Genomic DNA, 13,402 nt, shown 5'->3' with positions numbered 1-13,402 from the left:
ATTTTTCTGCTCAAGGCCTCCTGGTAGCAAAAGAGAATGGGTGCATCTCTGCAGGAGGGCTGGAGGATGTAGAAACACAGAAATCTCTTTGAGGCTTCACTGTTTGGGTAAAAGCTCATGTGAATTTTATATTCTGCACCAGAATAAATTCTTCTGCTTTAGTGTAAAAGCAATTTTTCCTGAAAATTTTTAGAAACACTAAACCTCCCAGGAAAATATTCCTTGACCTCCAGATCCTCTTGCTCCTGGGGTCTGTTCCTGGGGTGTAGGAGGGACAACAAGCTGAAAACCAGGCACTGTTGTCAGCTCTGAGTATGGAGGCACCTGGGTTTGTTGCAACTGTCTCAGAATTCTCTGGAGTTTTACACCATGTCCTCTGGTGCATTTTCTCATGATATAATCATTCTTTTATCCTTCATTCATTCCTCCACATTCATTCAGCACTTGCTTTGAAAAACCTGCTCTGTGTTCAACTATGTACCATCCATGTCTCCAAAATTCCCAACTTAAAAAAAGTTTTAAGACCCCCCCCCCATCCATGTGCCTTGGTTTTGAACTTTGCTCTGCCACTTGCTATAAATATCTGATTTATCTTTACCTATGGTTTGGGTCTGATGGCTTCTTAGTTGTTTGCACACATGCAGGAGACAGCATGGTCTTACTGGACCTCAGTAAACTCCCTGCAACTTCACAATGACTGCTCAGATGTGGGCAGGCCACCTCCAGACTCCTTTGCAAACCCTTATGATGGAATGTGTGGCATGTATGTATGCTCTATTTATCTTCTCACTCCCTGGTCCTGATCATGTTAGTTATGTTTTACAAAGTTGCAAAGCCTTGTCTATACAGCAATTTTTGTGTTCTTAAATTAAGTTGAATTCAATTCCACAATCATGCTTTCCCTGTAGAATCACATGACAGTTTAGTCATGACAATGGCGAAGGTATTGGGAGAACCGCGGTGGTGGTGTCAGTGTGACAGGTGGATGCTGTGATAATAATGTTGGAGGATGGTGGCCCTGGAGTTGCCGCAGCTGATGACCGTGGTCTTAGCAGTGGCACTGGTGACAGTGGTTAGCATGAGTGATGAGCTGGGAGCTTCGTTGACTGTCAGACATGGAGGCAACCTGCTCCCTCTTCTGTTTTCTTGTCCCAGTGTCCACAGCGACATCCTGCAATGACCCTGGGGTCCCACAGAACGGGAGCCGGAGTGGCAACAGTTGGGAAGCTGGGGACTCCACAGTGTTCCAGTGTGACCCTGGCTACGCGCTGCAGGGAAGCGCAGAGATCAGCTGCGTGAAGATAGAAAACAGATTCTTCTGGCAGCCCAGCCCGCCCACGTGCATTGGTATGGAGCAGCTGCGGAGTGCACTCTGCCCTCGGGTCTCACAGTGGCATGCCCCAGATTCCTCCACACGAGTGGCAGCTGCTTCTTGAGTTCAGGGCCAGGAGAACTGGAACAGCTGAAAGCTGCAGAAAATCCAAAGTCTACCCTCCTTTGCACCAGAAGGAGCAGGGGTCACCTTGGGTAGTGGGGTCAGCAGGTCCTATCGTGGCCCTTTAATTAGCTAAAGCACCAGAAGGGGCCTCATAGGCTCAGGTGCAAAGGAAAGGTGCTTGTCCTCTCCAGGGGATTGTTGGCTAGATGGGTTTGGGTTCATGGAATGGGTCCTCAGTCCTAGAACCTCTCCATTTGACAAATGAAGAAATAGAAGTCCTGAGACTTGTAAGGGGTGGGGCCTGAATAACCTTGTCCCCTCCCTACTAGAGATGGGTGGAAGAGGGAACGTGAAGGAAGAGAGGGACAGCAAAGAAAAAGAGGTAGGAGCAGTCGCCCCAGGTGCTCACTTCCACGTGGCTCTTTTTCTCAGGTGAAATGATAAATGCATTGATCTCCCGCATCCATGATGGGTGCTCTCAGAGGACAGGTGGTCACTGAACCATTGCTGTGTGCCCCACGCTGGATGTTTACTTAGTTGACCTCATTGAACTCACCTCTGTAGCTCTCAGAAATTAGCGCCATTTTCTCATCAACGGTTTTGGAAACTGAATAGACAAATTTGGATGTCTTGCCCAAATCACAGCTAGGACATGGTACAGCCATCACCTGCATCCACACCAGTCTGAAAACAAAGCTTTTCATTCTCCCACCTTCCGTGCCAGGTCCCTTGTTGGGAATAGACTCGGGGGGCTTCCTGAGACCCCCATCCTGGGGATGCTCTGCACCTCTTTCCACATGCGCTCTGTGGGAGGCACCATCTGGGCACCTGAGGACTGGCCATGGTCAGTTGTGGGTCAAAGGCAGGAACTGGTAGTGAGATGCCAAGTCCTGTTCTTCAGTGGGAAGAGGGGTCGCCTGCATGTATGAGCAGGAGCATGGTGAACACACAGGAGGTGGAGACCTGAGTTCCAGAACCAGCTCCGTTCTTAACTGCTCACCGTGATGTGTAGGAAAAAGCATGGGACATGGGGGCAGATGAGTCTGGGTTTAGCATTTGGCTCTCTGGCCTTAGGAAAATCGCTTCAACTCTCTGAGTCTCCATTTCCTCAAGTGCAAGGGTAATTGTGGCATTGTGGGGTGACAACACAGCTAACCTTTATCTCAAGAAATAAGAATGTCACTCCCTCCATCTCTGCTTCCTTCCCTTTCTTCTGTGTTTCCTATTTCAAATTCCTGGGCTCACTTCCCTTCCCTGAGCCAGAATTTCCCTCTGATTAAGGGAATCTTGGTGAGGCCAAAGAGAATCTCAGATCACCTCTTAGGCCCCTTCCACATTCCACTCTGCACAAGGCCGTGGTTCCTGAGACTTATTTTGCAGAGAAGCAAGTCCTGAGTGGAGCTGCCCCAGGAGGGGGAGTTGCACTGCTGGGCCGACAGGAGCCGTAATGGGCAGGAAGCAGGGCCGTGGGGTTAATTCAGCTTTCGTTGCTCGTTCCACACACGGCATTAGGAAGTGTTCCTTGGGCAACAGAATAAATGTCTTCGCCTCTGCTCACAAACAGACTGGAAATCCCAGTGACAAGCCCCTAATTTCCAGCTCCTTGGCAGTCTGCCATGAGTGGGTCTAGCTGGCCCTGATGGCCCTTCATTATAAGAGGGAAGCAAAGAAAGAAAACAAATATTTTTCGAGCATCCTTCTGTGATAGGTGCAAAACTAGACATGATCACAGTCAAAGTCGCCATGTGAGCTTAGAGCTCGGGTTCTGGATTCTGACCTCTAGGTTCAAGTCTGGCTTCACTGCAACAAGCTGTGTGGCCTTCTACAAATTGCTTATCCTCCCTGTGCCTTAGTTTCCTTGCTGTAAAAAATGAAATAATAGTACCTATTTCATAGGGTTGTTTTAAGGTTAAAGAAGATAACACTGTAAAGTTCTCAGAACCATGATGCCTGGTTCCTAGTAAACTCTGTGTGTGTGTTAGAATCCATTATTATCATTGTTTTTTTATTTGAGAGATGAGGAAATGGAGGCTCAGAGAGGGAGAAGAACTTGCCCAGATTCATACAGCTCATGAGTGGTGTCAGCATTTGAACTCAAGACTGTGTGGTTTCTAAATCAATGCCCTTTTTGCAACTCTTGCCCCTGAGTACAGCCTTGCCGTTTCTTGGCTATCTGGGATGATTGGCAGCTGGTGCCCTCTCCCAGCTGGGTATCTCCATGGTTTGTTAAATCAGCACACCCCTGTTGGTGACACAGCTCGGGAGTCCACCAGGGCCATGGGGTACCCCTGGCAGAGGGCATAAAAGCCCATGCAGGGTCCTGAGTGGGAAGTCGGTCCCTGCCTATCAGATGCCTGCAGCCCATCTGGAGGAGAGCTGGGTCAGGGTCAGGCCTGGAACCCATAACTAGTGCACTTCCCAGACTCACCTCATCTTGAGGGGAGAAACCCCCCAGCTGGCAGAGGGAGGTCCAGGTGATGACCTTTGCCTAGAGGTGAAGCCTCCCAGAGCCCCCCAGGGATGACTCCATGGTGGCTGGTGCTTCTGGTGGGAGGCAGGGTTTCTACTCTCCCTGGCTACATCTAACTCTTTCTGGGCTGGCCAGAGCAGTGTGTGACTGGGCCTCGCAGTGCTGCTTTATGGTCCTGACATACTGACCGCAGTGTGCCCCTCTATCCAGCCCTCTGCCCTGAGGCTCAGTGGAGAAGAATGAGAGAGAATCAAGTGCCCGACACCCGCTCTCTGCACTCTGTGGGTCACTGGCTGCTGACCCCACTGCCTCAGCAGTGCCCTGGGGCCCTCTTCTCCTGCTCTTGACCCCACACAGTTCCCAGCTCTCACTCTCTTCAGCCTCCTGCCACAGAACAGCAAGAGCCCCAACCAGTGAGGGGGGACCTGGCTCAGGATCTGGGGGAGGTAGCCCAAGAGGTCCCTGGGTGAGAGCTGCTGGATGACCTGGCCACCTTGCCCCTCCACCCCTGCCTGTGATCTCAGGGAAGGGGACCATCTAGGACTCACTGGGGATCTGCAGTGCCCCCATCCAGCTGAGGGAGGCACCCACTTGCTCTTGGCAAAGGGCTTTTGGAAAACTGGACCATATCTGCAGCCCCGAGCCGATGCCAGGAGCACTGGCAGCAAGGGAGGCCAGCACTTGGCAGGCAGAGACCACCACGTTTCCACTCCTTCTGACACGGAGTGGCTGGAACTGGCAGCGATCACCCATGAAACTCCCCTGGAATCTGGACCTGAGGCTGCAGAAGGGTACTGCACAGTTCATGAGTCAGAAAGAGAGATGGCGCCCTGCTGACCATTGACTCCATGCCAAATGCCACAACAGACCCTCCAAGAACACTTACAGCTGCCCCACAGAGCAGATATGATCTTTTTTTATCATACAGGAAGGACACCAAGGCCAGAAAGGTTAGGTCACACAGCCAGGAAGTGGCAAAGCCAGATATGGTTTTAACATAATTTATAGATGTAAAATGCCATGGCAGAAAACCGCCCATTTTAAAGGGAACAATTCAGTGTTGTTTGGTACAGTCACAATGTGGTGCCCCTGCGGTCTTCTTCCAACACATCTCCATCACTCCCAAGTCGAACTGTCATCCCACCGTCCCCTCTGCTCCAGCTACATTTTAACTTGGGCCTTTCGGCCCCACCCCGCTTTCTACCTTGCTTATTGGATACCCACTAGCAGGTGACCAGGGGGAAAGGGACAGCCTCACCCTCCACCTCCTCTGTCCTCAGCTCCTTGTGGGGGAGACCTGACGGGACCATCGGGAGTCATCCTGTCGCCAAATTATCCTGAGCCCTATCCGCCAGGCAAGGAGTGTGACTGGAAAGTGACCGTCTCACCAGACTACGTCATCGCCCTGGTATTTAACATGTATGTACCTTTCCCCCGGGTGGGAGACGGAGGGTTCAGAGCACCTAGGGGTTTGAGGACCTGGGTCCCCAGGTGAGTAGACACAGATCTGTGGGCGGAGTTCTCGAAACCTTGGGACGGGAGCCAGTCAACAGGAGAGAAAGGAAAACTAGCTGATATTAAATCCCTCCTTCCTGGGCTCAGTGGTCCCACGCCGTCCCCTCCAGGATCTTGGTCATCATTTCTGACATGGCCATCGTGATTTCTTTTCTGATTCAGAAGGGAGGCCCTTGCTGAGGTCCTTTGCGTAGCCCCCTGCATTTTCCTCCTTTGCTCCTCCCCACTCCCTGGCAGAGGAGCAGGCTCAGGTCCCCCAAATCCTCCCCGCCTGGCTGCTGCCCCGGCATCCTTCGTCCCCTTTACCTGCAGGCTTGCAGAAGAACTGCCTCCACTTGTTCTTACTCCTCCCTCCCAGTCACTCAGCCCAAGGAGTCTGGCCTTGCCGCCACTATTCCACTGCAGCCTCCACTGAGAAAAGACACCAACCGACTGGGGTTGTCAACAACATGGAGCTTTTCACGCCTCACCCCGTGGTCTTGACCATGCCCACCACCCTAGGCTGCTTTCCCTTGGTTTTGAGAAGTTCCTCTCCTCTGCTTCTAGGGTCTCTTCTGGGCCTTCCCAGCTGCCTTTCCTTGTCCCTGTTCCTCTGCCTGTCTTCGCCATAGTCCCCTCTTTGCACCCACACCTCCCTCCAAAACAAGCTCGCCCCCGCCCATGGCAGCAGCCTCCTTGGAAGTGAAGGACTATCCTCCCCTGCTGCTGCCCTGGCCTCCTTACAGCTGCTGGTGCCCATATCCCGCTTCGGGACAGCTCTGCCTGGTGCCTGCGGGCACCGCAGATGAAGCTTGCACAAAACCAAGTACTTTTCCCAGAGCAGCTCTTCTCATCACGGGCAAGTGGCCCTCCCCCCCCCACTACCTCTTCCTTGGGCCCCCAAGGCATCCATCTCTATGCCTTAACTCCCCCTCTGTTTCCCTCTTTGGCATCCTACCAGCTCCTGACTTGTTTTGACCCCTTATCATTTCCCACCTCAATGATGGCTGCCGTCTCCTGACTGGTTCCTCTACACCATCTTGCCTCCCGGCTAATTTCTTCTTAAGCTGTCAGAGTGAACCTGTCACTCAAAAATGCTGAAATAACTACCCATTTTCCACTTAAACATCCTATAATGATAGTGCTCAGCAGTATTAAAAAAAAAAAAAAGAAAAGAAAAAAAAAAAGATGATCATGTAACAGTGTGGATAAGTCCCAGAAATCCTATGCTGAGTGGAAGAAGCCAGACACAAAAAAGTCCAGAATATAAAATTCAACTTTATGTGAAGTTTTAGCATCAGCAAAACCAATCTATGATGAGAAGAACTCAATGGTGGTGGCTTCTGGTTCTGGGGAAGATGAACTGGGAAGGGGCCCTAAGAACCTTCTGGGGTGATGGGAATGTTCTGGGTCAATTTAAAAAGAAATAGATTCTTTATTTTAAAATCTTTTAATGACCTTCTTGTCATAATAAGTTTGAAGTTTTGAGTTTTGCACCAAATGATCTGGCCCTTGCCCTACTCTCCAGAAAGTCCCTCCACCCCATTCGATGTCCAGAACCCCAGCCAGATTGAACTTCTGGAGTCACCAGGGTCTCGTAGATTCTGTCATGACCTTGTGACCTTGCCTCTGCCTCTGCCTTCACAGCCATTTCCTACTCCCTCCTTGTCCACCCACTGAGGGTCTTCTCATGTCCCAGGACTAACTCAAGCTAGACCTGCATGAACACGTGATCTCCACCCACTCGGGGACACCCATGTGCTCTTGCTCTGCCTTCTGGGAGTTTTGTACTCTGCTCTGCTGGCTATACTCCATGGCTTGCTATAGCACCATCCCCTCCTGGGAGGCAGGGGTGGTATCTGAATGTCTTCCAGTCCTGGGAACCTGGCACAGTGCCTGGCATATTGAAGGTGCTCTGATAAGAAGTCCATGATTGAAGGAAGGTCGGGACAGACAGAAGGCAGTTAATTAAGTGGTGATGCCAGACTTCAAAACCGTTCCCAGGAGACTTTGAAAGAGCAGGTGGGAGGAAGCTGAACTGCAGAGGCAGGAAGACCATATTACCAACTGGTGGGGTAACTCTTCATCCAGCCCCAGTGAGAGAGGATTGGTTGGGTGACCCTACAGCCTGCACCGGTGTGAGAGTGGGCCATATAGGAAGTGCATGTCTGCCTCCCAGACCCCCACCCTGTCTCCCTACAAGCCTTGGCCTCTTTGTCCCAGAAATGTGGCGGCCTCTCATCATTTCATTCTCAGTCCAGCCAAGTGGTATGTCTTGAGTTTCCGGCTCATGGCTGGACAAGATTGAATTTACATTGAAATATCTGTTTTCTGCAAACTCATTTACTTTTCTATTATTTTTATCTTTGCTCACTTGATTGGCATCAATTGCTCTTGTTAGATAGATGCTTCAGAGTGGGCCTACTGCATCCCAGAGCAGGCCTGTGTTCAGAGTGAGCAGATCCAGCCTAGCTGCATTCCAAAGTGGGCGAACCAGTTCACAGCCTGGCCTGCAGGGTGTGAGGGCCCAGAGGCTCTGCTGCTGGGCAGCATTTGGCATTTTTTATCATTTTTCACTCTAGCCAATCCAGTGGGATAAATTACGTTCAGGAGCTTTAATATCCAATTTGCTAAATTAAAATAGTTTAGATTCCCCCCCCCCACACTCACCAGGGTCAAGACAGCTAAGAGAGGCATCCCTGGGTGGGGTGCTAGGAGTAGAATGTTAGCAGATCCCGAAAAGAGCTAGAACTGGATTGGGATAAAAGAAGAATGTTAGGGTCCTGCAAGGGGGCAGGTCCCTTCCCTCCTGGGAATGAACCTGGGCAGTTCTTCCCTCTGATGAAAAGAAATGCAGAATAGCATGATATAAAAAACATGGGTGTCAGGTAAGAGACCTAGGTTCTGGATCTTCCTTGGCTAGTCCCTCGGTGCCTAGAGTTGGTGCCTCGCTTCCCTTGTGTGTAAGGAGGACAGTAGGTTTTCAGCTAGCTGCAGGTTTGGGGACACTGACTCTGGAATCTGACGTCATCATCTTGCCTGACTGGGAGGTCACCGGGCTCCATCCTCTCCCCACCTCCCCTCCAGCCAGATTTCAGGGGTTGGGTCCTGGTGGAAGGGTGGTTGCTCCTGGGGAGGCCCCATCCTTGCTGTGAGTCTAAGGCCCCAGTATGAGCCTTTCATTTGACCTTCATGGGTGGGGGTGGGATGTTTTTGTTCCCCAGCTTTAACTTGGAGCCTGGCTATGACTTCCTTCATATCTACGATGGACGGGACTCTCTCAGCCCTCTCATAGGAAGCTTCTATGGCTCCCAGCTCCCAGGCCGCATTGAAAGCAGCGGCAACAGCCTATTCCTCGCCTTCCGCAGCGACGCATCTGTGAGCAATGCTGGCTTTGTGATTGACTACACAGGTAAGGGCCCTGGTGCCAGGGACACTGAAGGAAGGGCCAGCCAGGCCTGGCAGAGGGCAGCAGTGTAGTGCAGAGAGGAAGCTTGGCTGCCCACAGGAGCCCAGGCCGACCCTGGCACTGCTGCCCTGCAGGGGACCTGCCCTCCCTGCAATTCTCCAGGTGGCTTCACCTTTCACACTCAAATACCCAGGGCCCAGGAGAAGGGGAACAGCTGTCTGTTTTGCATCCCTCTTCTATTTCCAAATCATGGCTCCTCTTCTCCCCCTCTTCTGTGAGGATAGTTCCTCACTCTGCCTCACTCTCCTAACCTCACTCCAGGTAATGCCCTCCTGAACACTCCCCTGCCTTAGTGAGGGTTCTAGTATAAGTCCCAATTGTCCTCTCCATACCAAGTCTCCACCATCCTGGGTAACTTCAGTGACTATGTCTGAGTCCATCTTCTGCTGCTATAATGTTCTAAGGCTAGTACATTATAAAGAAAAGAGGTTTATTTAGCTCACAGTTTGAAAGTCCAAGATCAAGTCAGCCCATCTGTTTGACCTCTGGTGAGGGCCTCACGGTGCATGACATCAAGATGGCAGGAGCCCAAGCAGAAGAGATGACATGATGAGACAGAAAGTCAAAGAGATCACAGAGCCAGGCTCACTCTTTATAACCACAAGAACGACTCTAAATCCTTCCAGAGGCAGTGCCCCACTCACGACCTGACCACCCTCCACTGGTCCCTACCCCTTAAAAGTTTCACCACCTCAGTGTCACCACACTAAAGGCCAAGTCTGCACATCAATCTTTGGGGGACATGCTCAGACCATATCCAAACCACAGCAGGCCCTATGGAGACCCTATCTAATCCTAGGGTCACAGTGCTTGATCCTCTGTCCCAAAGACACCCCTTGATCATTCTCTGGCACTTTGTTGAAAACCAGGCACTTTATGCCCCTTCCTGATCATGGTTTTTTGTTTTTGTTTTTGTTTATTTACCTATTCACTTATTTTTTTTCTTGCAGTGCCAGGGATCAAACTCAGAGCCTTGCACATACCAGGGATGTGCCTCTATCACCGAGCCGCATCCCCAGGCTCCCCACCCCATGCATGTGCTCTCATCCTACCAGTGCTCCCATTCTCTGACTCCCATTACACCTTTGTATTAATTGATGCAAACTGAATAGTGGAAGAAGTCAAAAGCAAGAGTCAACAATTTTTCCTTAAGGATAGTAAATATTTTAGGTTTGCCTATGACAACCATCGTAGCATGAAGCAAAACATAAAGGAACAGACATGGCCATGTGTCAATAAAAAATTTCTTGCAGAAACAGGTGGTGGTCCCTGCCTAGCCAAGAGCACAGACTGTCAGATTAACGGACTGAAAATTCATGCTCACTACTCAGCGATGGCGGGACCATATGCAAGTTATTTAACTTCTCAAAACCTCCATGTCCGTAAAATAATGACAGGAAAATTCCTGCCTCATAGAAATGTGGTAAAGATCAATGAGTCTAGGCACTGAAGTCCCTGGTAACTGCCTGGCACCTATCAAGCATTCTGTAATGTTCAAATATTATTAATAGTGATAAGTATGTTCCAGGCTCTCGGGCACTCATTTTTTTTTTCTACTCCATTATTCTCTTTTTGACCTTTCTCTCTTCCTTAATTATCCCAGACCCCAATATCCAAATCCCCCAGCTCCATTTCTTGCTTGATTTGTGTGCTTGGCAAGTTATTATCTCCTAGAACATCATCTTCGAAATGGGGGTAATGAAAATTATGTTGCAGAAGGTTAGGATTAAAAGATATTTTATACATACATATTATATAGAGATATATAGAGATAGATAAAGAGAAGAGAGATGAGCATAATGCCCAGAATGTACACAACACTCTGAGGCTACTCTAGAGATGATAGATTTTGTTGTTGTTATTATAATCCAAGTTCACTCGGACCTCATCAGCCTCTGTGTACAAATGGGGTCATATTACCAGTTAAAATTAAAAAGTTTCTGGCTCATGTTTCCCACTTGCATAATGCAGAGTCTCAGCCTCTTCAAATGTCCCTTAATCAAATCTTTCTGGAAACCCCTGGGAAGAGCTCATATGAGTTTGCAAATAATGCTAATCATGATAATAGCTAACTCAGCGTTTATCAACTGCCAGCGCTGTCCCGGGTTCTTTATGTCCATCAGCTCCTGAACTCCTTAGAGCTGTCAGTTGTCTGCAATCTGTCAAGCACAATTCCAGAAGATACTTAGTGCACAGACTATTGGCCTGAAGTCTTCTTGCCTCACGGGACTGGCCTGGGGAGTGGATATTTTGCTGGTATCAATACAGATACAGTCAGATGTTCTGGAATTCTAGCTGAAAGCAGGCCTTAGACTCACCTTCATCGCTCCACTTACCACCAATCCCACTGCTGCATCTTCACGATCATTTTTCTTGCTATTCATCCCTTTATTCATATTCTCATTAGTACCCTCAACTCGCCTGCTCCTGGGCCTGCTATTACGTAAACTGCTCCACCCAAGCCAAGCATTAGCCACTGCCAGAGCTGCCCGGAGTCCTCTGCAATGAAGCTCACAGGGGACAGCCTCACGTCCAAGTCCTCATTCCCCCCTGTGGCTGCGTCCCCCTCCTTGCTTCTTCACTCTCCTAGGACAGGCATGTCCTCCCTCTTGACTTGGAATTGCTTCCCAGTTTACATTCCAGTTCCAAGTCCCCATGGGACTGTCAAAGGGACCAGACTGAATTCAAGTGTCCACTGAGAAAGCATCATTCCATTCAGCTTGTGTATCAGAGACGAGACCAGGTCAGGCATTTTTATTTGTTTGTACTATAGATATTAGCTGAGCACCTACTGTGTGCCAGACACTGATACAGGAGCCAAAAACAGAGCAGGGAACCAAAGCCCCTGCCTCCATGGAGTTCACATCAAAGTGACAAACAGACTGACAGACACTTCTCATGCAAACGCAATGTTGAAGGCCCACCTAATTCTAAGGCAAAGAGTTTTAGGTGGGTCTTAGGTGGCTGTGGACCATCTCTGGACCAACCTGCTAGTAGAGGATTCAGAATGCGGTTATCTGTGGGCATCTATTGAACCAGGCCTCTGGGGCACTTCTCCCTGGACTCCATACTCCTGGGTAGCTTTACTCTTTGCTGGAGGAAGCAAAGGGTCAGCGTGGGGAATGTTGTCTTGTGGGGTCAATCACTAACAGTGAGTTCCAGGGAAGGCTTATTGTCCTTCTTCTGGCCAGTAAGTCAGTAGGAAGGATGGGTGGAAAGACCTTTATTTTCCTCTTTTGTGATGGCCTTCTGTGAGTCAGGAACAGGCTAGAACATCCAGGCATGTGTATGAGACCATTTGTTCATTCAACAAGAACTTACTGGGCTCCTCCTTGGCACCATGCCTTCTGCTGGAGATTGAGGATTTGGCCATGAGCAAAATGTCCCTGGTCCCTACCTCAGTCTAACTTAAAGGTGAGTGACAAAAACGGACAATAAGGAGACAAACCAGAAATAAAGAAGTGTACGAAGTTAGGGAAGAAAAGAAAAGAATGAATAACAGGACATCCATTCAGAATGGTAGGTAGCTGGTGATGGACTTGCCGAGCAGGAGCCATTAACAAAGGGCTTTGAAGGTGGAGGAGATCTCTGTGCAAGAGTGGGGGTGGGGTTCAGAAGGAAGGGTTTGAAGTTTGTGAGAGAATCTGCAGCAACTCAGGAAAGGTCAAGATAAATCAACTTTTACCAGAAAAGTGCTAGTATATATCTATTTTCTTTTCCAAACCCTTGGAAGTAACACCGTGGGCCTGAGAGTCGTGGCCAGATTTCTAACCCAACCCCACCTCCACCTGCTCCTACCCAACCCTCACCAGACACAGCCGTGGGTCTTCCTTTATAAATTCAAAATGGAAACCTCTTCCTCTTTCTTTGCCTATTGTAAAAGTAAAATGATTTTTGGAAGACTTCAAACCACATGGAAGATGTACTCTAAAAACTTAACATTCCCCTTACCTCCCCCCATCTCCTAAAGGACCACAGTCAACAGTTCATCACCTCTTTACAAAGGTTTTATGTAAGTATAAAATAACATAAATTCTATCCCAGGGGTTGGCCAACATTTTCTGCCAAGGGCTAGATAGTAAATGTCTTATTCCATATGGTCTCTGTTGCCACCATTTGGCTCTGCCGTGGAATCACTGAAGCAGCCATGGACGGAATGTAAAAAATGGGCATGACTGTGTTCCAATAAAACTTTATTTACAAACACAGACAGCCGGCAAACTGTGGGCTGTGGTTTGCCAAGCCCTATTCTATATGAATGTGATCACACCATATGTACCAGTATGTCATCTGTTTTATTTTTGCACACCAATAGATCGTGGATATCTTCCCACATTCATTTTCAAAGACTTGTGCTATCCTTTTAAAAGACTGCATGTATTTCAGTGGATAGCTCTAATCCAACCTTTCAAACCAGTTCCTTGCTGATCAGATGTTTGGATTGTTATTTTCAGTTTTTTGATGTGACAAAATTTGGAAGTGGACCTCATCTATTAGGACCTGATTCTTTTTATTTTCCCATTTGGGGGAG

The 13,402-nt window shown here is 49.1% G+C and overlaps 1 protein-coding gene across 1 annotated transcript in view; it reads left to right on the top strand.

Moving 5' to 3' along the window:
* Csmd2 (CUB and Sushi multiple domains 2) overlaps window positions 1-13,402 on the top strand; it is a 540,652-nt gene that overhangs the window by 414,584 nt on the left and 112,666 nt on the right. The window contains exons 27-29 of the mRNA XM_026406835.2: window positions 1,156-1,347; window positions 5,189-5,327; window positions 8,627-8,814. Coding sequence (XP_026262620.2) covers window positions 1,156-1,347; window positions 5,189-5,327; window positions 8,627-8,814 — 519 coding nt within the window. The remainder of the gene's footprint in view (window positions 1-1,155; window positions 1,348-5,188; window positions 5,328-8,626; window positions 8,815-13,402) is intronic.

This window comes from Urocitellus parryii, chromosome 11 (genome assembly GCF_045843805.1).
Source record: "Urocitellus parryii isolate mUroPar1 chromosome 11, mUroPar1.hap1, whole genome shotgun sequence".
In the NCBI taxonomy this organism is placed as follows: domain Eukaryota; kingdom Metazoa; phylum Chordata; class Mammalia; order Rodentia; family Sciuridae; genus Urocitellus; species Urocitellus parryii.
Note: the sequence above shows the minus strand (reverse complement) of the source record. Positions and strands in the feature narration are given on the sequence as shown.